This window comes from Eublepharis macularius, chromosome 4 (assembly GCF_028583425.1).
Source record: "Eublepharis macularius isolate TG4126 chromosome 4, MPM_Emac_v1.0, whole genome shotgun sequence".
Classification (NCBI taxonomy): domain Eukaryota; kingdom Metazoa; phylum Chordata; class Lepidosauria; order Squamata; family Eublepharidae; genus Eublepharis; species Eublepharis macularius.
In genome coordinates, this window is record NC_072793.1 from 156,436,136 (window position 1) to 156,460,395 (window position 24,260).

A 24,260-nucleotide genomic window follows, 5' to 3' on the forward strand; every position below is an offset into this window, starting at 1 on the left:
TGACTTTCCAGCTTCTTTGGAACAAATCCTTTCATTCTTCAACATATGTTTTTCTGAAGCTAAATATGACTTGATCTTGCCAATTTTCACCCTTACCTACGTGGACCAAATTTGGGCAGTGCTACTAAAGCCCTGGCATCTAACACACTTCCAGGGACCACAGTAATTTTGGCTCGTAGTAATTTTAACTCTGCAACCTCACCCCCCCCTTGCAGAATATACCATGAGAAAGTCAAAAGTGCTCTGCTAGCCAATAAAACAGAGTTTTATTAATAACTTTACAAGCCACAACATAAATTTCTTACACTAAGCCGTGGGTGCCAAAGAACTGCCAATACGCCAGCCGCTCATGCTCAAAGTTTCCAAGTAGCCACACTTTTATTTCATTTGTCTCCTTCCCTGGCTTCCCTCAGCTCACAGGAATTCAGGCGAGAGATCAGTGGAAGGAAGGAGCCTGTTAAGCTAAACTGCAGCTGAACTAGAAATTCTGTTCCCTGTAGGAACTGAAGGGATCCTTTCGGGTTCTGTTTCTTGCCATGCTCAGAGGTAGCTCTGCAATTTACACTCTCTCATTCACTATTTTTTTTTTGCATTCTAATCACACATGCACATACGACTCATAATGATTTTTGAACTAACTCCTCTTCATCTAGTGAAGAAGCCTGGGGGGAATCCCTCCATGTTCTACTTGCCATCAGCAAAGAGTCGAATCTCCAATGTACAGAGCACGCCTCTATGCAGGACTCCCAGGGCTGAGGGAGGGAAGACGGTTCTGCGTTAACATTCACCCCACGGATTTTGATATTCCTCCTCCCTTCAAATCACAGGTACTCACTCTTAATGTGCTGCCAAACCACTGAAAGTCAAGAATCCTCCAAAGCCAACCCAACCCCCACCCAGGACCATCAAGAAACAGGACCCGCTCTATGGCTTAACAGCAGTACAGCATACTATGCCCCTAAAATGGCTACAACCCAACAGCAGAGAGAATCCCGTTTTGCCACTATCTGTGGATTAACACCCATAAAGACAAGCTCAGCTTTGAAAGAGAAAGAACTCTGAACATTTAAAAATTGACCTGAACACATGCAGAAGTCTGATCCATTCTCCAACTCGACTCCCCATAGCCAGGATCTCTCACTCTCTTGAAAGATTAGCGTAACTTTCTTGTAAGAAGATGGGAAATCCCAGGGGTTCTTTTGCAGTCAATTCTTGAACATCTTTGCTAACATCTTGTTTTACTTCCATTTCAACTTTCTTCAAATGAAAAATAACTTTATTCGTAATTGGCCAATTAACCTGTTCAGATAGCACCTGTAAAGATGTTTCAAATTTTAAGGGCTCAAAGAGAGGAGGAGGAAACTGAGGGTCCATGAAAATGAACACAGCACTCACTTACCTCTTTTGCCTCTACCACTTTGCAGCTGCTTATTTCCCTGATCTTCAGGTTCCAACAGTTTTAAAGCACAAACAGGCTTCTTCCTAAGACAATTCCAGTAAAGCAGGGGTGACAGAGGCAGCATGTGGACATACCAACATGCACCTAATCGCATCTACCTTCACTATGAATTGGCAGTTTTTTAGCCTACTTTGCTGCGCCCCCCATCACCAAAACGGGTGAGTGTGCACACTGTGGGGAGGGGGATTACATGAAAAGCATCATGCATGCATGTACATCACACACACACTTTTCAATGTAAAACATGCCACAGAAGTGAACTTCCAAAGAAAGGGGTCTGGAGAGGAGCCTCTCTCTTCATTCAAGTGAACTACTGGAAGACATTCATGCCCCACTCGGGCCCTTGGGGGCTCCCTGATTGTGGTAAATGCCAGGTAGTGGTACTTTGCCTCACTGCCCACAAGCGGAAGCGACAGTGCTGGGCACTGCCAAACTCATCACTGAGGCAGTCTGTGATGGTCGCCTGAGGTCAGATGGCCCAGTCTCCATGAGCAGGAAACTGCCGTGGGCAAAACTAAAGCATCCACCGCTACCAGCTGGGAGGTTGAGAGTGTTGGCCTTTCAGATACAATCATGGTCATGTGGAGGGTCTCAAGACCCGTTTGTCCAGGACTACGACCGGGGAGCTCTCCCTTCCCGGGTGAGGTGGGGAAAGAAGAGACTGGAGCACTAATTCAGCTTTTCCCATCTCGGCAGTCCAAACCAGAAGGGCAACGGCAACCACAAGCAGCGGATGGAACTGAGTGGTCCTGCAAAGATGACCTCCCGAAGTGAGCATGGCTGTACCAAAAGAGAAGGCACCGGCCTATTCCTGAGCCATTTTGATTGCTCCCACCCACACACCACAGCACCCTACCAAGAGGACAGGATGGGAGGTTTATGTACACTTTAAGCTGTCAACAAAAATAAAACCTGGAAAATGGAAGGCTGTTTTCTGCTTTGTATGTGCACAAGACTCCTTGATTTACCTAATCCTTCCACGAAGGGATCATTTCACATTCCCCATGCTGCAGGGTGCTCCTTCCGTTTTTACCAGAGTGCACAGAGTACCAGACCTTTTGACCCACACAATTTCTCACCAGTTCTGCCCACAGCTAGTGCAGTGTGACCTTTTGCCTAATATAAGATTATGTTGGAGCACTGTTGTCTCCTCTGTAGCGATTCGGGGATGGAGAAGGAAACAAACACTTAACTGGCTCTCCAAGGCATTACTATTTCAGATGCCTATTTTTTGTCCAACGACAGTCTCTTCCTATACTTACCATCATTCTTTTAATGGTATATGATGTCTAAAATGCAATTTTTTTTTTGGAGAACACACCCCTCCCTATTTCCCTCTGGTGCTATTTTTGTATTTGCCTGCTGAGGTGGCGCTGTCGGGACCCCAAGCTGCCGTTTCCCTCTCCTATCCTTTTGAAGTGGCGAAGCCAGGGCTAATCCTCCAAGGGTGTAGCTTGTTTTTGTTGTCACTCCCAGTCCGTGGGAGGCCGAATGATGAGAGGGGCTGCATTCTTGCGGCCAGCACGGATCCCTGGATAGAACAGAGGCCAAAGTTTCTCAGTGAAAGTGTCAGTAAACGTATAGATATGGGAGCGGTCTGTCACATTGTAGAACGACAGCTTTCCAGCCTCATAGTCCAGGAAGACGCCTACTCGCTTGGGTTTTATGGTGATGTTGAGTGGAGTGAACGGGGTGGTGGTGGCTGCATATTTGTCCCCATTAAACAGCCTCACTCGCCAGTAGCCAGTCTCCGGCAGAGGAGTTGTCTCCCCTTTGCGGCTTACAGAGTCGTTGCAAACCCCCAAAGCCCAGTGGGTCTTTTCACCCACTTCTACCTCCCAGTAGTGCCGGCCTGAGGTGAAGCCATCCGTAGCCAAGACGCAAGGGTACACACTGAAACGCCTTGGACTGTCCGGCAGATCTCGCAAACGCTGCTCCACAAACTTGACGCTCTTGCGGTCCTCAGAGAGTAGGAGGTTGGGATGGGCTGTTTCAGGGTCAAGGGTCAAATCTCCTAGACAGAAAGAGAGAGATTTGTCTGTGCTCTGTTCTAACCACGAGACGACTATATCCTCTCCTGCCTTTGTATTACAGCAGCAGGATTTCAGTCCAGTGGCACCTTAGAGACCAAAAAGATTTTCAGGGTATGAGCTTTCGAGAGGCAGAGCTTCCTTCTTCAGATTCTTGTATCTGAAGAAGGCAGCTCTGACTCCTGAAAACTCATACCCTGAAAGTCTTGCTGGTCTCTAAGGTGCCACTGGACTCAAATCATGCTGTTCTACTGCAGACCAACAAGGCTACTCACCTAAAACTGCCTTTGTACCAGATTGCCTTCTCCACGATTCAAAAGCTTTCTCTTAAAGGTATTTTCCTCTAACCCTCAAGCTTTAGATCTCTTCCCTAGCTCATTGCCGCTCTGTCCATGAACATCAAAAATTCAAAATGTTTAAAAGAAACCTTTACACTTCTACTACCATGGGTATCAAAGTTTTAGGTGTGAACATTCACACAAAAAAGCTACTGAACACGTACTACTTTAACCAAGATGGTAACAGACAGTGATTTTAGGGGCTGAGATTCTCCAGCCACCCCGTTCATTGCCCAGTATAACTCAGGATCTCCAACACTAGTATTCGTAAACTAGCCTACTACAACCCCATGATCCTCCTCTTCACAAGTGTCCTCCAGTTTCCCATGTCTCTTTTTACAGGGCTTGAGAATATGAAATCAGAAGCCAGTTTAGTAAAGTCAATGGGATCTTTTCAGTATGTTGGGAATCTCAAATTTTGTTTTTAAAAAATTCTGCCAAGCTTTGAACTCGCTTGGTTAGAAGCAGGAGATGCGAGCACTAGTTTAAGAAGAAGGCTAAACCTTAGTGTTCTTCCTGGCACCTACAAACACTTCTGGTCCAGCAAAATGTTAAGAAAGCTGTACATGAGCTGCCGGGACCAACAGCTAACTGCTGTTCTGAGCCCAGTATCAGCAGTGGTGCTACTGGCAGGAAACCTCTTGCTGCTCACCAGAAGCAGATGCACGAGAGCATGGGTCTTCGGACACAGCTCTCTGAAGAGAGCAGTCAACTATCACCGCAAGGAGTGAGCAACTCTGCTGAAACCATGAAGTGCCCAAGGTATCTAAGGATACCTTTCAAAAGGTTCACATGCACACTCGACAGCCCAACCAACAGGCCTGTGGACATACAGGCACAAAATCTCTTACACGCAACGTGGTGTAGTGGTTGGGGCGTCAGACTAGGAACCCAGATTTGCATCCTCACTCTGCCGTGGAAGCTCACTGGGTGACCTTGGGCCAGGGTTGTTGTGAGGACAGAACGGAGGGGGAGGAGGAGAGATTAACACTGTAAGCTACATTGGGATATAAATATCTAAATAATTAAATAATCCTAATACACAATGGATATTTGTCCCATTATGTCCCCTCTTGATTGTAAACACACTCCTTCTCTCCTGTCTTTAAGACATCTCTCAACCAATTCTAATGAAGACTGCTAAAGGCACAGACAGGAAGTAACTCCTGTGAGTACAGCCGAGCTGCACTGATCATGGCAACCACTGCTGGGCAGGTCCGGCTGTATCGACAAAGGCTAAATCCACATGTGCAAATGGGTCCCCAACCTCAGGAGGGTTGCATAGTGTGGAGGACCGTTTCTATGCTAACTGGCCCAGAAAAGAGCCAGGCATAACTACCCCTAATTGTCATTCTGCATTACCATGCTTCTCTCTTACTGACATTAGTTAATTATTCTAAAGAGGAGGACTCTTCATGGCTCGAACTGGATCAGGACAGATTAAACTTGGCATTGGATTCCTTACCCTGGCTTTCCACACCTACACAGATAAAAAAGAAATCAATACTTTAACTCAGCTCTTCGATATGCAAGGTCAATACCAAAACTTATCAATCTTTACACAGGGCCCAGTCACTATAGGCATTTTATCCTAAATAATATAAATTAAGTGCATCATTTTGGCACAGTCGTTGGTGATTCCACCACAAATAGCTTAACCGGAGTGGTAATGTCCAACTGCCGGAACAGCACATTCTTCTTATGAATTTTGGATTTTATTCATTGCAGGCTTGTAATAAAATAGCTAATAATCTCTTTTTTTTTGTCAGTACTGTAGTAAAGGGATTTCCTGCTTCAAATGGAGAGGTGACAGACACAACTCAGCAGATCACAAGACCTAGTGCTGATCACGGGCTTAACATGGTGTTTAAGAGTACGTCCGTTGAAGGCTAATTAGCCATGGCCACTAAGCAGGAATACCATATGCTAGGGAGAAGAAAAAACAGGGGATGGCTATCACTTTTATATCCTATGTTTATAGGGTTCTATATTCATATAGCAGGCCACTAATAGAGACAGAATGCTGGAGAAAATGGATACTGACTTCACCTAACTAACATCACTCTTAGGAAAATGTAAGGGGGAAATACACAGATTTGAATGCTAGAAGGCAGACAGAACTATAACAGTTTTCTGGAAAAAATTATCCATAGTTGCAGAATATTGGAATGATTGTTCTAGACATGTATATTAATAAAGGGATGTGCCTGCCTGCCCATCCAGTTACGCCTGTTTGTGGCAGGCATAACTCACATGAAAATAAAGCTAGTAAACTCAAAGTTGGCCATCGCCTTCTGGAAGATGATGGGACTTGGCAGTGCCGAGGCAGTTACCTCCAGACCTACCCACACCCCATGTATTTGCAAAGGAAGCTAAAGCTCTCTGTTTGTGCCAGGCGTAACTCATCCAAGAAACCCTAGGCAACTGAAAAGTGGCCACCAATGTCAGGATAATCATGGAAATTGCAGTGTCAAAAATGCAGGGAACATCCTGGCCCAGACCGGCTCCAGACACCGCCCCCCCCCCCCCCGCCATGCTATCTGCAATAGCAGCGATGGCTGGCTGTCTGCGGCAAGCACATCTCATCAGAAAAGAAGAGCTGAAGTCTCTAAGTTGGCCACCAGCATCAAAACGGTCGTGGGAGCTCCAGTGCCCAAAATGAAGGCAATCAGAGCATCCCAGCCCAGGTTAAGTGGCGTTCAAGACTGACTAGACAACTTCATGAAGGAGAGGCTGAGTGATCTTGGGCCAATCGCACATTCCCAGCCTAACTCACCTCACAGGGTTGTTGTAGTGAGGATAAGAAGATGGAGAAGAGAATGGTGGAAGCTGCTTTAGATTCACAATGGGAAGAAAGGTGGGGTATAAATGAATTAAATCTATAATAATAAAGGGATGCACTTCTCTTTCTTGATTAGCAAAACACTTGCTTTGCACACAGGCAACTTTATGTGGGATGTTCAGGAGCAGGAGATGGAAGAAAACTATTGATTTTAGCTCCTGATGGTAGTATAATCAACATAGTATGTAACAAAGCCTTACTACTTGGAGCAGAAGGGAAGGAGCAGGAGCAGGGGAGAAGTTGGTGGAGTGCCCTGGTCCTTTGAGAAGAAGAGGCAAAGTGGGTCTGGCATGCTGCAGATCACCCTAAGCCCAGGGGAAAGAGGTGGCACACGGGTACTGTCCTAAGGGAGGCAAAGGTACATCTGCAGGGCAGAGGGAAGAGAAGGTCTATGGGATAGGCTAAGAAACAACAGGGGGACTGACAGCCAGCACTAGCCCGCCGTGGAGAAAACCTTTCCTCTGCTTGAGAGATGTCACCTCATCAGCCACTTGAGAGAGGCAGGAAAAGAGACTGGCCAGGAGATAAAAAGGCCCCATCAGGAGGAATTAGCTGACTGGCATAGGTAGGAAGCTGAGGAGTAGTCAGTAAGGCTGAGGAGTCCTTGCCTCGTGGAGGAACTCTAACCTCAGTGAGACCTGGGAGGCAGGATCTCTGTCCGGGGATAGAGCAGGTAACTCTTCTGGGATGTCAAGAGTCCAGCCACGTCAAAGGTTCACTAGGCCAGAAGAGTTTCAGCAGCCTGAACCTGTTATTAAAAGGCCATCAGGAAGGGCTCATGCCTGAAGCAAGCTTGGGACATGGGCTGAAGCAGGTGGATGAGATAACAGGAAAATGGGCCTTCTGCCTGGAACAGCAGCATTAATGAAAATGCTCATCATTATAGGAGAAAAATATGATCAAACTCTGCTTTTGGGGTTAGTTTATGTAGCAAGCAAGGGCAGAGCCCCTGTAAAACTGTACTGCAAACACAGAGAGCTAAAGAGTTTGGAAAGCGAACGAGAGGATGGGGCCCAGTCATGAATACAGCAGTTCTCTATTGTCTGCTGTTTCATAGTACTGTGTGATTTCAACCTTCTAAAGGTGGCAAAACTACATTTTTAACTGATGTGACATCCCTTTGATACATGCAGACTTCTAATAATGACTTTTTGTCCTAAAGTCTATCCCACAAGAGACAACAAATAGTGACTTCATGATCTTGTAATATTGCCTGATGTGCCTCATCTTTGGGTTCTTTAAAAGAATTCTTAAAAACTCTAAATAAATGAAACATAAGTAAACAAGATCTTCCATCTTACAGGGCTATCTAGATTCCTTCTCTAGTTTTGCTATACGCTAACACAGACTCCTTAATTCCCACTTTCTTTGCACATGTTTACACCTGATACCACCACACCTCTCCAGACAACAAGCTTTAAAGTCTGTAACGATCTGTTTTAGAGTAGAGGAGATATACTAAGCAAAACTGCCTGGATTGTACCAATTTGTCAAATTCAGTTTGAACAGGATTTTCTTGATATTGGAGCAAATCTGTGAAAAGGAAAGTGGTCATTCTCCCTCCTTCCTTAGGAATAACACTCAGCTGTACTAACTTACCCGTCAGTCTTCTGATGATTTTGCGCAGGATGAAGTACTGCCTGGGGAAGTTGCAGAAATTCTTTTCCAGCTCAATGGAAATCAGAGTTGGCTCCTGGGCTTGGACCTCCTCACATCTGCAAGGCAATTGAAGAAAGGCAAGGGAGTACGGTCATGTCTACAGAAGTCCCCTAATCATCTTCCATTTCATGGTCACCAGAAATTCAGATCTCATGCAATTCAAAGTTATGTCAGCTATGTGGGGTGGTGAAATCACAGAAGGTCAGTAAGGAAGGTGAACAGGTAGGCTGGATTTTCTAGCAATCAGGGCTTCACAGCCCTTTGCAGCTTTATGTTCCACCCTTCAGCCACCAGGATAAACAATGCACTGCTATTAAGTTAGGTGGCTTTAGAAAGGAGCTTGACAATTTCATTACCCTCCAAATCTAGGATAGCTACATGTTCAGAGACAATAGCTAGGAACAACCTGAGAGTGAAGTTCCAAGGGCGCTGTTGGGAGACAGAATGATGCATGAGACCCAGCTAGGCCTTCATTCAAACCAAGCACCTCTATTTCTTTGAGTTTTATGATTCATATTAGCTGCAACAGTTACCTTTTCTACGTGGACAATTTGCCCTATACTGGTGCAGGATTTTCATCCTTCCCATTTTTAAGAGTATAAATTTAAACCATTTAAATTTAATATAAAATATACCATAATGCCTTTTAGGCACCAGAACAACTGCTGTGACCTTTCCATTGGCATTTTGGGTGGATGCGCCAACAAAGATACAATAAGCAGCTGCCCAAAGGCTGGCAGGAACAGAGCAGGATCTGGCCCTTACCTTTCCAGAGTGTTCTTGACATCCTGCATGAGAAGGAGAAGAAATAAGGCTGGTCAGGACTCATCTGATCATGAAGAAACTCGCCCACTGTGTCAAAGCTATCCTTCCATTCTATTTAGCACGTGAAGTCAGGAGGATCTCACCTGTGTTATCTTTAACCAACACAACCCACTTTTCCTGCCCTTTCTCACATTTACATGAACACAAGCAAAGTGAGGGGCATCTCATTTTCCCTCCCCACACTATTTCCTCCTCTTCCCTGAAAGCCCCCATAGCCTCTCCCCTCTTTCCTGCTTCCATCTCTCTCCCACTCAGCAGCCAACCTACCTGCCTCTGCTTCCATCTTCAGCTTTCCCTCTTTCCCTCCACTCTTGCAGCCTCTATTATGGAGCTGCACATTGCAAAACCCATAAGGACTTGCGGAAGGCACCTTACTTTCATATGCATCTTCTTCCCCACATTGTTTCCTCTTTGCCTCACCCTGGCAACCTTTGCATCCACATCTTTCCCTGCTTCTTTCCTTCCTACTCACCAGTCAACCTATTTTTTATCTGCCCCCACATCTTCAGCTATACTTATTATTTACATTCATATCCCACCTTCCTCCACAATAGGCAACCAATGCAGCTTACATTATTCTCTTCCATTTTATCTTCATAGCAACCCAGTTAGTGGTAGGTTAGGCATGACTGGCCAAAGCTCACCCAGCAAGATTCCACAGCAGCATACGGATTTTAACCTGAATCTCCCAGATCCTGAAACTGTAACCACTACACCATACTGACTTTCATGTGGTTGAACAGTAGCGAGCAGCTGGGCCTGGATGTGTCATGCAAGTTGGGTAGTGGCAAGTTGCCTGGTGGTTGCTGGCAGGCCTGTTCCCAATAAGTCCTCCCTCAAAGACCAAAGCAGCTCTGGAACGGGCCCTTACCTCTCTCTCCAGCAGAAACCAAGACTTCAACTGGCAATACTGTTGTGGTTGCCTAGCAATGACCTCTGAGGGTGCTTGTTTCTTAAAGTTACAGGTGCTTCTTCTATTATTTTGGAGGATTAAAAGATCTGCTTTTTCTGTTCATGACCCTGGTCTGCAGATTTAAGTATCCACAGATTTGGCCACAAAGAGGATTAGATATACTGATATGAAACTACCTTATAGTGAGTTAAGTGAGTTGTCCATCTAGCTCAGTATTGTCTATTTTGATGGACAGTGGCTCTCCAGGATATTGAGCAGAGGTCCTTCCTAAACCCTGCTACCTGAGATCCTTATTTAGCATGGTTATAGTCCCTCCTTTTCCCAGTATACATAAAGAACATTCCAAATCCAACTAACTAAAATAACCTTTTTAACCTCTTACCTGGAGAAGCTAGTGATTGAACCTGGGATCTTCTGCATAAAAGGCAGATGCTCTGCCACTGAGCCACAGCCCTACCTTAGCTTCAAGGTATAAGCAATGGCTAATTGCAAGTGAGAAATCTACACTCTATAAGCAATGAATGGAAAGGACTCAGATACTGGACATCGTGCAAACCAATTAATCTCCCTACATGACTCCAATGGTCAGACAATCTCAGTTGTCGGAAATACTGGAAAAATCTTGAAATTCTCAAAAATCGGAAGCAGACCTGGTTGTCACATTCAAAACCAAATTACACAATCAGTGGCATACTGGTCATCATGCTTCAAATTACTGCCTCCTGCAGTCAGTACCAGAGATCTGAAAGAGCTTTCTACCATATAAGAGAAGAAACATCCACATGTCCGATCTCTCAACCTTCTAAAGACCAATATGCTGTTTGAATTCTCAACCATTGTTTTAGCTTTGTGTTCAAGTTACATGATCAGGGTTAGAAATGAAAGCCCCCACAGGTTCCTTTCCACACCCCTACTCCCCAGACTAAACACCTCTTGAGTTTCAGCCACTGGATGAGGTAAGTGAACTCTCTCTAGTCATCCAAATCAACCTTGACTTTCTAAGCAGCTTCTCTTGAGAGGAAGCCTCTGGGTGTGGGATGTGCCAAGCATTGTTTCTTCAGAGGAAGAAAGAAGCACCCTCTAGGGAGACCAAGGTGTCTGCATACCTCACCTTGAGCATCTCTATGCCAGACTGCAAGCATTTCTCCTCAATCTCTGTGATGAGGCTGTTGAGGGAGAGCCGCTGCTCAGACAGCTGGGTCACATTATCCTTCAACTTCTGCAGGATCTCCTTCTCCTCATCCTCCAGCCGCAGCAGAAGTATCTGCTGCTCCTCCTCCAGGAACTGATGCATCTCCTCAAACTCGCTGATGATGAGCTGGCGGCGGCTCTCAACTTTCCGCTGCAGAGGGATGGCAGAATGTTTGAGTAAGAGGAGAATTGGAAGTTGGGGTGGGAGGAAGGAAGAATCTACCCAATCAAACTGATTGGTGGCACACTGAGGACAAGCAAAGTAATTTATACTTGTGACAAAACAAACAGAATGCTAGACTTTGTCCAGTACTGTAAGCACTATATCATGCTGACTCAACTTAAGGCCTGGGTTAACACAAGAAGAAGAATGAGGTGGTGGAGCCCTGAAGTGGAAGAATGTATTATTATGCATTATTATATTATTATTAACTTTATTTATAGCCTATCTTTCTCACTGAGACTCAAGGAAGATTACAAAATATGAAAACAAACTCAATCAGACAGCAATGACCTCCAATAAACAATGAACTAGGTTTACAGAACTGGAAAAACAACGCAACCAAAAACCCATCTAAGGCATGACATACCATAATGAAGGAAGGAGGTTACAAAGGTAGAGGTCATCGTAGTTAAAAGGGAGGAGATATGTACAATAAACAATGCAATGTGCTACATCACTATCCCTTTGCATCATTTCATAGTGCAAATGATGGTTACTAGCTTTTAAATGTTCCCCTGTGCTTAGAAAGCCAGCATAGGCGGGTGAAAAATTGTACCCCGTCGTCTCCCTTTACCGTTCTTTTTTTTAAAAATTGTATTTATAGTCCATCTTTCTTGCCGAGACTGGTTTTCTATGTGCAGAGGCTTTCAGTACAGGGGAGGCGTTCATCTGAGAGGGGTAAAATGGACCTGGAAAATAAGCCTAGTTGGGACAGAACAGAAAGAAGCAGAAAGAAGAAGATAAGGGAAGAGTAACAAAGGAGACAGGCAGGGATTTCAGCACTGTTTCTGTACCTAGGCTTACACTGCGGTCTTCATTTTCAGTTTTATTGTATGGCAGTCCACTCTGAACCTCTAGGACTGGGTGAGGTAACAGTCCAAAGTATCAATCAGTCGTACACATCCCTACAAACTAAAGGCCAAGCGGGATTCAGAAGTGCAAAGCCAACTCTAGACTGAATGTAGCGCTTGCTCTGACAGGTGACTCTAGCTCCAGCCAACAGGGATGGGATAGCAATGAAGTGCCGCTTACCTTGAGCTCCCCGGGCTTTTTCTCCTCCCGGGATTTGCAGTACGCGATGTCCTGCAGCTTCCGTTCCAGAGGTGCCAGGCATTTCTGGAGCTTTTCCTACACAAAAGAGGAGGAGATGGCCTCACTGAGAGAGAGTATGGCACCACAGGGAGAGGAATTAAGCTGCCTAGGAAAGTGGTTCAGAAAGGGTTAAGAAAAATATAAGGAGCAGGGAACCCTCCTGGGTCAAATCAGATTAGGCAAGTCACGATCATTCTGCTGCTTTCTGCCAAGCAATCTGCTCTGTCTTTTTGGGGGGGGGGGGGGTCCCCATGCCTTTGTGGCAGGGCTGTGCATGAGGAAGGCCCGAGTTCAAATCATTACCTCTCCCCCTTTCCTCTACAGAGAATGGGGGAAACAAAACAAATGGGAGAGGAAAGTAGTTTTTTAGAAAAAAAATCCTGCTGGGCTTTTGTAGGAATTGTTGTCACATGGCAATTTTTACAGAAGCCCAACCAGCAGGAGCTAGCTCTTTCTTTTACAAGCAGAGCTTATCCTCTCAAGGAGCCCAATGTGGCCTGCAGCATCCCTGTCATACTCCATATAAATTACCCAACCATCTTCAAGAGTAGGAAGCCAATGCCCTTATCAAAGCAGTTAAATTGGTGCGATGGTTAGAGAGTTGGACGAGGATCTGGGAGACCCAGGTTTGAATCCCTACTCTGCTGCTGAAGCTCGCTGGGTGACCTTGGGCCTGTCATGTGTTCTCAGCCTAACCTACCTCACAGGGTGGTTGCGAGGATAAAATGGAGGAGAGGAGAATGATGTAAGCGGCTTTCGGTCCCCATCAGGGAGAAAGGTGGGATGTAAATGCAGTCATGAATGAAGTTGCCAGAGCAACGTAAACACTCTTTCATTCCCCCTGCACCCCATTTTAGTGTCTAATTGAAATGAATATAATGATTTGGTATCATATTTGGGTGGAAATGACTTTTTCATGGAGAATTATAGACACGCCCACTAGGCATGTGCTGAATCTGGCATGCCAGTTGCTTAAGTTTATCTGCACCTGCAAACAACCTGCTGTAAGATTTGAGGGCATGTCTATCTGTGGTATGATAAACTTAATGTGGATTTTAAAAACCATTATATCAGACGGGCCATTTTGAGGAGAGGGAATAAATATAAACTGAGATTTTGTCAGAAGATACCATTGTGGCTTACAACATAGGAGGTATTTTATAGGCGTGAAATGATAACTAAACAAAAGTGGCTAACTTTATCGGGATCTGTTAGATTTTTCACAAGGGGATTGTAAAATGAAGTCAAGAGAAGATTTGATAGCTAAAAGCTATAAGTACCAATGGTTTTTTTTGATGTGCAACTATTAGAAAGATTTAAAATAGATAAAAAAATTATGGGGTTTTGAATAAGAGAAGACTGAATTTGAAATAGATGTACAAATGATGAACATGTTATTTGCTAAACTGTATAAACTTGTTGAAATTTGAGACATAAGAAGAACAAGTGAAAGACTATGATAAAATGGGCAAAAAACTTTGGTATAATATACAAATGGAACAGTGGGAGAATATGTGGGTGAAGGGTCTCAAATTTACTTTGAGTTCTATGCTTAAAGAGAATATTTATAAGATGATATATTGGTGATATAGGTCTCCAGAAAAATTAGCTAAAATATGTAAAAGTATCTCGAATAAGTTCTGGAAATGTGATCAACATGAAGGGACATTTTATCATCTTTGGTGGACTTGTAACAAAAAGGAGGAAAAAAAGGGGAACGGTCCAAAACCACAAGAAGGAGAGACGTCGAAAAATGAGTCAACAAAAACGAGTTGACTCGTTTTTCGACGTCTCTCCTTCTTGTGGACTTGTAACAAAGACAACAAATTCTGGACACAAATCCATATGTTAATACATAAGCTTTCGAGATCCACAACTCTCTTCATCAGCTGTGGCTCTCAAAAGCTTATGCTACAATAAAGTTAGTTAGTCTTAAAGGTGCTACTGGATTCTTTACTATTTTGCTACTACAGACTAACATGGCTAACTCCTCTGGATCTATGTTAATACAGAAAATCTTGAAGATTAATATACAATTTAAACCCGAAGTTTTTTGGTTGGGACTAATGGACAGACAGCTAGAAAACAAATGGTGGTGAGGTTTATGCTAAAAAGTGGAACAGTCCAACATTGCCTTCAATAGAGGAGTGGATTGTGAAGATGATGGAGTTAGCTGAGATGGCTAAACTTATGGCTGTGATCAGAGAGAAGATATTATCCACATTTATAGCAAACTGGAAACCCCTTACTGACTTTGTGCATGAAACTGAAAAAAATGAACTGATAATTTGTGGTTTTGAATGATAAAGGATGGGAGAGGACTATGGAAAATGAGCAGCTTTTAGCTGATAACAAGAGTACAAGTATGAACTTTATAATTATGCCAGCATCTGCTGCAGAGAAAATTGAAAGTGTTTTCTATATTTTTTCCCCTTTTTCCATCTTTTCTTCTTTTTTCTGTTCTTTATCTTTTTATCTTTGTACTTCTTTTTAAAAATCTGTATGCGTTTTTAAACTCTTTAATAAAATTTATTTTTAAAAAAGTAAGTACCAAACAGATAATATTTCCACTGCCCTATTCAATGTTTGGGCAATACATTAATAATAAAATTAACTCTTAGTTGTGTTAATTTTCCTAACTGAGAACCAGATTTGATTTCCCACTCCTCTGCTTGAAGCCAGCTGGGTGACCTTGGGTCAGTCACAGCTTCTTGGAGCTCTCTCAGCCCCACCCATCTCACAGGATTGTTGTGGGGATAATAACGACATACTTTGTAAACTGGTATGAGTGGGTGTTAAGTTGTCCTGAAGGTCGGTGTATAAATCAAGTGTTGTAATTATTATTAAATCCTAGTTAGAGCCAAGATCAATTTTCAATTCCTCATTTTTAAGGGTTTTCATTCCTCCACCTCTGTCTATCACTACATTCAACAGAGAAGGGCCAGTACCTGCGCAGACAGGCAAATATATGACTTCTGAAATTCACCCCAAAAGGTAAGGACACCTCCCTCCAGGCAAACAAAGAAACAGAAGACAGAGTCCTATTCATGTGTAGCTCTCACATGACTGGCTGAATAAAAGGCTTAACAAGATTGCTGGTAACTCCAGTGGGAGTAGGATGAGTGTAGATGAGAGGTATTTGCTCTCTTCTAATCATGCCCTAAAAGAAGAGTGCAGTAGCCAATCTGCCCCACAGCACTCTAAAGCTTCATACCGGACTTTTGGGAATGAGACACATTTCTGAACATTGCTCTTTACACTGACAGGGTCTGAAATTCAGCCCCATGTAAACAAATGGCCCTCTGGAGCTTGAGATGGGCAATAGGCAAGGAGGTCGCTCCTTTCATGCTCCTTGACTTCATGCCCAGAGAACAATTTAAGTAAGGAGCTGAATTTAAGAAGCACATGAGGAGGATGCCTAAAAGAAAATGGATGCAGCATTTTGTTGTTGGTCCCCACTTTTATTTCCCTCTTCCCAGTCTTGCTGAGCAAGCTCTTCAGCTATTGTGCCAAAGCACAGTACGGAAGAATGTACTATCAAACATGGGCAGATAAATGCCAAATGCATACATCCTAGTGTCAACCATATTACTATCAAGGCTCTTCTCCACCCCTGCTGGTTTCTTTGTAAAAACTTAATCCTGACTCCGTCCTACCTTGTACTCCAGGGACGCATCATCCAAGGACACGACCATGTGGGACCGGTGCTCGTGGGAAATCTCACACACCAAACAAACAGCTTCCTGATCGTCCTTGCAGAAAAGACGGAGCACCTCATTGTGCTTCTCGCACAAGTTCTCATCCCGCACCTTGCGCTTGTTGGTGACCTGTAACTGCTTAGCTATCTCTACCATGTTGCCCAGCTGCCGGTTGGGCTTCAGGGTGCGGTGCCGAAAAGTCTTGCGGCAGACGGGGCAAGGGAAGTCACGGTTCAGCTCCTCCCACCAGCGGGTGATGCAAACCCGGCAAAAGTTGTGGCCGCAGTCGATGATCACGGGGTCCTTCAGGTACTCCAGGCAGACGGAACAGCTGGCCTCCACCTGGAGGTTCTCCAAAGGGTTTGTAGTGGCCATGGCTCCTGAAAGATTGTGGGAGGGCGGATTACAATTAGAACCAAGCCAGCCTCAAGGGTTTTAATCCATTTTTAAATATATCTTGTTTGTCCTTAAGAAAAAGCTAACAGCAGCTTCCATGCATCTTCCAGTGGTTCCTCCCAGCAAGGCACTGGCCAGGTTCCAATTTCCTTGGCACCTCCACTTTTACAGGCCAGAAAGTTTGCAGACAAATCCCTAAGCCAGCGGGTGTTCCAGACAAGGCTAAGAAACGGCAAATGAGTCTTTCTCCTCTAGTAAGGGTCTATCAGCAGGTTCCCCAGGAAAACAACCCTTTGGGCACAATCTCAAGATCATTCAATGCACATTAAGTTCTGTTAGTACTTGCAATAGGACAATTAGAAACTTGATTTTCCCCTATTCTTTCATTACAAATGTATGTGTTTTATGAAAGTTCTGCACTGTTTTAGTGAAAGTCATTTCAGAGCCAAGAGGAGGAATTATTTACAAAATGTATATGCTACATCTACAGAGAACTACTTACAATAGAGTACAGAAGTTATCTTTTGCATTTGGCACTTGAATCACTTCAGTCTCTGAACTGTTCACAAAGCGGGAGAAACAGATTTGAGCTGAGAATCTAATACTCCAGGCAAGAATAAGAACACCAGAAGAGGTCTGCTGAACGAGAGCAGAGGCCTGTCTACTACACTGTTCCCCACAGCAGCTGGCCAGATGACACTCAGAAGCCTACAAATAAGCCCCCTTTTCTGGAAAAAAAAACCTGCTCCAAAAAAAAAAAGCAGTCTCTCTTCCATCTAGGGATGACAACTTTATACTTCATGAAGATGCACTTCTTTACAATTAAGTCAATGCTGCGAGTTCCATTTCAAGTTCCCAGTGTGAAACTTGCACTTCCACCCAAACTAATATACTAACAGTGCAATCCTAAGGAGAGTTACTCCAGCCTAAGCCCATTGAAGTCAATGGACTTAAACTGGAGTAATTCTGCTTAGGATTGTACTATAAGAGTGCTCACTCAGCATGCTGAAAATTAAATTGATTAAGCCCCATTTAAGTTGCTGAAAGTGAATTTAACATTCAACACACCTGGAGAACACTGAGTTTAGACTAGAGTGCAGCTCCCAGACTAGAAGCTTGAAATGAAATTGACCAAGGCTCTCTTAGCTTGCAGAGGCATGAATTTTCAGCAAATAAAGAACAAAAAAAGAAAGAACCAACAAGAAAGGTTCCAGACTGCAGAAAGCAGCCACAAAACAACACACACCATCTAATATAGCTGATTTTTAAAAAGGTATCTCATGGTGACCTTAGACACAGTAGTCACGCATATGTGATCAGCAATTACCTAGCCAGCCATTACTGCACAGATGTAAAAGTTCTTGAAATAATACTGTTCATGCTGAATTGTGAAATCTTTCAGGTCATCAAAAGAGGGTCAACTTAACAAAACATGGGCATTCCAAACAAGGCAAGTCCGTATGGCAGCTGCAATTTTTGCATATTCTGCAGCATCTCTGAAGGTGGCATCTCTTCCAGTATCGGATGCAGGGGACAAACTACATGGGAAAGCTATTGACTCTTCTGTTCCTGAGCTTCTCAGGAGCATTAATCTGGCTGGCTGCTTTTGGAAACTAACTGCTGGGCTAGATGGCTATTTGGGCTGATGATCTTATTATTTATGTGTAAGCAGGGTTGTTGTCTCAGGATAACGAACCTGAGATACTGTCTAACTTTTCAGCTGCACACCCTGATCTTACTGCAGGTGAGAGCTAAACCACATGAGACAAATTACACAAAGATGCTCAAGTGAAGGGAGACACAAGGTTAGTCGGGAAGCATAGTTTGAATTTCACTTCTCTCTACAGAGCCGGCTAGATTGCTCCTCAGAGGGTTTGTTAATTTCATCTCTCTACAGAGTCAGCAAAGATCCTCTTCAGAGGTTTGTTAATAACTGACAGAGCCTTTGGGGAGGCAAAGAGGAAATTAAAAAAAAACTTCTGAAGAGCAATCTTTGCCAGCTCTGTAGAGAGGGGAAATTAACAAACCCTCTGAGGAGCGATCTAGCCAGCTCTGTAGAGAGAGGTGAAATTCAAACTATGCTTCCTGGCTAACATTGAGTCTCCCTTCACTTGAGCATCCTCGTGTAATTTGTCTCGTGTGGTTTCGCTCTGAGTGACTGACCAGGTCAAAAACACAACAATGACCATTCTCTGGACAAGGAGATTGGATATACTCACTCTGTGGTACTATTCCTCTAAGAGGAATCACTTATTCCATACAGATCCTAACATTGTCAGAAGGGCACATGAATCGTCCAGGACACGGGCAGCCAACAGCTGAGAAGAAATAAACAGGGAGCTGTAGCTGTTACGCATAGCAATAAAAATGAGGAAACAAAGATTATCTCTATAATGAGCCAATCACTTAAAGCACAGCTCAAGGAACCTTCTCCAAATCAGAAACAAGTAGGTCAGCTACAGGGCAGCTAGGCTTCACACTGTGTAATCCACCTCACGTCTCAGTGAGAAAGGCAGACTATAAATGACATAAATAAATAAAAAAATAAAAATAAATGAGTAAGACAGAGAATGGTTGTCTTCCACAGCTTGATCCAACTACATCACAGTGCCCAATGACTAGTCCAGGGCTCAACAAATCCCTGGTTACCATGGCTCCTAGAAATGTCATTGTGGTGCCTAGCATTTTAAGCATTGAGTTTATTGTAGAGTCTCTCAGTGATCCTATAATACAACTTATTTATTATTTCATATCAAATATGCTAGTTGTATGACATAAATATGCATGTGCATGAAGTTCTTGTCACTGCTTGTTAACTTTATACCGTTCAATAGTGGGGGATAAATTCATTTCTTAACCAGTTGTTTTCTCTTCTGGCTCCCAATATTTAATAAAACTGAGCTTTTTAAAGCACCAATGAAATTATGAGAAATTGGAGAGAGACAGGATTAGAGGTTAGCTTTTTGTTGTAGTTATGACAACCAGAATTACTCCAGATGCCAGCTCTGCCCCTATATCTACCCAGGGAATACAATTACAGGACCCAATGGCATCAACTACACTGTCTCTGGCTCTTACAGCTGCTCGTCCTCCAATCTGATATATGCCCTCATGTGCCAACAATGTCCTTCTGCTCTGTACATTGGACAAACCAGCCAACCTCTAAGCAAAAGAATAAATGGACACAAATCTGACATTAGAAATGGAAACGTCCAAAAACCAGTGGGAGAACACTTCAATCTGCCAGGACATTCCACCAAAGACTTAAAGGTCGCTGTGGTTCAACAGAAACCTTTCAAAAACAAAATCCAACGGGAGGCTGCTGAATTGGAATTCATATGCAAATTTGACTCTGTCAAGCTGGGACTGAATAGAGACTATGAATGGTTATCACATTATCACAGGTAACAGATTCCCTTTACAGAGGCAGGGTCTGGGGGAGCCCAGTGACGCCTGGTGTGGGCTTTCGGGGACCACAGTTCTCTTTGTCAGATGCAGCTGGCAGGGAGAGCTGTGGTTATCGAAGGCTTATACTACATAGGAACTGGATACTTTCACTGCTACAAACTAATACGGCAAACTGACTGCACACCAAAAGGAGATGTTTACATTTCCAAGCAAAGGAATGTTTTGATTGCCTCCACGCTAATTGCATTCTGTCCCCTTGTGATATATGTCTCCTTCTTTCTCCTCTCTCTCTTCTCCCCTCCTCTTCTGTATCTGCCCAGTTTGGATCAGGCATCTGACGAAGAGAACTTGATTCTCGAAAGCTTATGCTACAATAAAGTTGATTAGTCTTAAAGGTGCTACTGGACTCTTTTTGATTTTGCTACAACAGACTAACACGGCTAATTCCTCTGGTCCTATATTTATTGATATGCTATAATGTTTTTCTCAAAAGAAACAGTGAAGAGGCTAAGTTTAGGCTTTGTGATAGCAATAACAAATGTGGTCATTAAAATACAAAATTCTGAATGCTTAAAAATCATTGACTCATAAATCATTGGGCTGCTTCTGTAAGCCAAATAAAATTTGTCAAACTGCATTATCCCTGCCCAAAAAAATGACCACTCTTAATATTACAACAGCCGCAGTATACACCACACATGATAAAGAGCATGAAAAACTATAGAATCATAGATCTGAAAAGATGAGAAGGATCATCTATTCAACCTGCCGGCCCTAACACAGGATAGCCACTGCCTAAATCATTCCTGGCACACGCCTTTTGAAAAGTTCCAAGAAAGGAGATTCCACAGCCTCCTTAAAAAGTCAGTGAACCAATCAGTCTCCAGCACTGATGAGGAAACTCTGTGTCACATGCATGCTCTGGCAGGCAGGCTTTACTTGTTCCCTTGAGGCTTCAGCCAAATTTAGCCAAAGGGAAAGAAGTTTCTTTAGAATTCTATCAGAGCAGTCAGTCTTAACATGTTTTTTTTTTAAAAAAAGGGAAGCAATGCCACGGCCACCATGCCCCTTCTGCAACAGACATTCTCCATCTATTGTACGTGCAGAAAGTGCAGTTGCTACTGAACTGGCATTTGCAGGCGCATCCTCCAGAGGCTACAATGCCTTTAAAAAGAGAGCCTGGATAAGAACCACAGAGCCCTTTGGGATGGGATACCTACCTGCTTCTTGTTTAAGTCATCTAGAGCTTCTTGGTTGGCATGAACATTTTCTTTGGCTGTGTTTTCTGACAGAGAAGAGTTCTCATGAGGGAGGGCTGATGTGATGATGATCCAAAGCCACAGCAGAAGAGGTGGATAAGTTTAGAGGTGGCAGTTTGGGGTCTTTCAAACTCCAAGTAATCTTATGAGATGGTTACTTTCTCTCAGGAGTTAAGTGCTTGCTATACAAAAAAAAAAGAGAGGGGATATCATTAGAGAACAGTAATATAACACTGCATTTATTGACTGATTGACTGATTGATTTGAATTCCACTCTCCCCACAAGAGGGCTCAGAGCGGATCATAGTAACATACTAAATACAATAAAAACATGGTAATATAAATTCAAACATCAATCAGAAAAACAATCCATTAAAACAGCTGTGCACATATTGTACAATCCATCAGGCATTTACAAATCCATGGGGCAGGGTGGCCAGCTACCAGATGAACACAAAACCTGGGCGGACAACACCTCTCCCCCATGGCAGTAGGCCAGTTCGTTGGCCTGCCCGCCTCAACCACCATATGCCCAGCAGAACATCTCTGTCTTGCAGGACTGGCAGAAGGATAGTAAATCTGACTGGGCCCGAGTTTCCACGTGTATAGTGTATCTTTGAGTTTTTAAAAGTATTTCACTTATAGTACCCAGGAACCCTTAAAACGACCTTGAAATCTAGTAGTATGGCTCCATATTGCATAGGAGACCACGGATTAGAAAACCATGGATTGCCTAGTTGTGGCTGACGCAAGATTTGAATTGTAAACTTCCTGGCTCATACCAAACGAGCCACTTAAATCTGCCCTCCAGAAATCTTCAACTGACAATTACAGTCTTTTTAATTATCAGTTTACAAGACCATAAATATACAATTGTTAGTCATTTGTTTTGCAAGCCAAATAGGTCTTTGGTGTCAGATTTTTTCATTTTCCCAGTGCTCAAACAATAGCCTGATATTGCTAGGAAAACACAATTCTTTTCCTAACCATCATCATCTGAAGTTACCTGAATGGAGGCACTATGCATGACAATTGCTCATACTGGATAATGCCTATGGTATCTCTTGAGGCAGAGCGGTATCTTCCCTGTGTATATACCAGAATCCTGCACTACACATCAGTCTACAAAACATCTTAGTGGACTACCTTTACATCTCCCTTCCTCTCCACATAGCTTTCCCCACCAGATCTAACTTGCTGGTGTGGGGACAAAAGATCCTGAAGCATAACAACAACATTTGATTTATATACTGTCCTTTAGGACAACTTAATGGCCACTCAGAGTGATTTACAAAGTGTATTTTTATTACCCTCATAACAATTACCCTGTGAGGTGGGTGAGGCTGAGAGAGCTCTGAAAGAGCTGTGACTGACCCAAGGTCACCCAGCGGGCTTAAATAAATAAATAAATAATAGCACTTATACACAGCTCTTCTAGACAGGTTAGTGCTGCAGTCAGAGCAGTGCACAAGTTAGTGTTATTATTATCCCCACAATACAGATGGGGAGCTGGGGCTGAGAGGAGTGGGGGAATCAAACCTGGTTCTCCAGATTAGAGTCTTGCCACTCTTAACCACTACACTAAACTGCTGGAGTTTCTCCCTGAAATGTTTCTTTTATCCCACAAGGAACACTTGACACAATTTGAGAACACCTGCTCTTATAAGTGTCAGTCCAGTGAGCTACCTCCTCCCTCTTCTTCTTTACAGTTGCTTTTTTATTTTTCACAGGCTGAGCAGTTCTGCTCTTGAATGTGAAGATGCATAAAATCCAAGGTTAGTTTTTTTAAAAACTTGGAGGGGGAGCAATAGACAAGAGCAGCAGAAAGGCAATTCTCTATGCAGCAACAGTTTCCAATCCATTATGTGTTGCTTCTGAATCAGAACTAATTCACAAGGGTAAAATCATAGAATGAGAAGGGAACCCAAGGGTCATCCAGTACAATTCACTGCACAATGCAGGAAATTAACAGCTATTCCCCACTGCCACCCCCCCACCCTGGCCACTCCCCCAGTGCAGCAGAGCCACACTTCTAACTAGTTGTTTGGATAACAATATTTCTGAATAGTGAAGAATGACATTTTCAGTATGATTACTAATAGCACTTGGCCTTCATCGCACTGTTTGTTTTAAAGCTTTCAAAGCACTTCTCGGACAGTGTCTCAAACATCTTTACAACAGCCCTGCGAGGCAAGTTAAGTGTTCTTACCCCTCTACTCCAGTAGAAGGGCTGATACGGACTAGCTTGTGGCAGGCCTTTCCCTGCTGACCCTATTAGCCACTTTCACCCTGATACTGACGACTAAGGGAGGGGGAGGGATCTGAAATATACGCACAAGCTAAAGTGCTTTGGGAAGAAGCTCTTAGAGTTCAGAAGAGCCTCCATACTGCTTGCCTTTCAGAAGGCTGCTATGTAGAAGCTGGTAGTGTTAATGGGCTGCTGGAAGAAACCCTTGGAACAGACTTAGTGACCAGAGACACCGGAGTAGGAAAAAGTAGTTTTCTTAAGGAGTGGATGAAATAATAAAAGGTAGGTCTGAAATATACCTGAAGCATTGTGGAGAAAGTGTGTGGAGGAGCTTAGAGAAGTAATTACGGTGGGCCCCACAAAGCTTCTTACTCCTTCAGGCAGCAGGAACACAAGGAGGGTAATTACGGTAGGCCCATCTTGCGCCCCTCACGCTCACCTGCCCGTCCCACCCACCCACCCCCAGGTGCTTCCCCGGCGCCGGGCAGCCGCTCGCTCCGGACTCCAACCAACGCAGCCCTGAACCGGTCCCCCGCAACAAAACACCTTCCTTTTCCCCACCCCCCGGCACCGCCTCCGCCGGAAGCGGTTCTGACGCCATCAGAAGTCGCCCTCTGGAGAATTCGCATGGACGCCGCCTGCAACCATTGAGTTGGAAGTGTGGGTCTCTATGATGTCA

General features: G+C 43.8%; 1 protein-coding gene across 2 annotated transcripts; it reads right to left on the reverse strand.

Moving 5' to 3' along the window:
- Positions 1–250: 250 nt before the first annotated feature.
- TRIM39 (tripartite motif containing 39) lies at positions 251–24,001 on the reverse strand. Of its 2 annotated transcripts, XM_054977192.1 has the most exons (8): positions 23,881–24,001; positions 21,295–21,515; positions 16,229–16,650; positions 12,513–12,608; positions 11,178–11,408; positions 9,094–9,116; positions 8,269–8,384; positions 251–3,473 (listed from the first exon to the last, which is right to left on the reverse strand). In XM_054977192.1, the coding sequence occupies exons 3-8, from the start codon at positions 16,643–16,645 to the stop codon at positions 2,926–2,928; spliced, it is 1,431 nt and encodes a 476-aa protein (XP_054833167.1). In that variant the 5' UTR covers positions 16,646–16,650; positions 21,295–21,515; positions 23,881–24,001; the 3' UTR covers positions 251–2,925. The 2 variants fall into 2 exon arrangements, with proteins under 2 accessions (XP_054833167.1, XP_054833168.1); XM_054977193.1 differs by lacking the exons at positions 21,295–21,515; positions 23,881–24,001 and adding an exon at positions 18,886–19,032.
- Between the last annotated feature and the right edge of the window lie 259 nt (positions 24,002–24,260).

Coding starts and splice junctions, on each gene's coding strand:
- TRIM39 (XM_054977192.1), bottom strand. CDS start 16,645: ATGGCCACTACAAACCCTTTGGAGAACCTCCAGGTGGAGGCCAGCTGT. Junction 11,409..12,512: donor AAAAGCCCGGGGAGCTCAAG/GTAAGCGGCACT, acceptor ATCCCTCTGCAG/CGGAAAGTTGAGAGCCGCCG. Junction 8,385..9,093: donor GTCAAGAACACTCTGGAAAG/GTAAGGGCCAGA, acceptor ATTGCCTTGCAG/ATGTGAGGAGGTCCAAGCCC.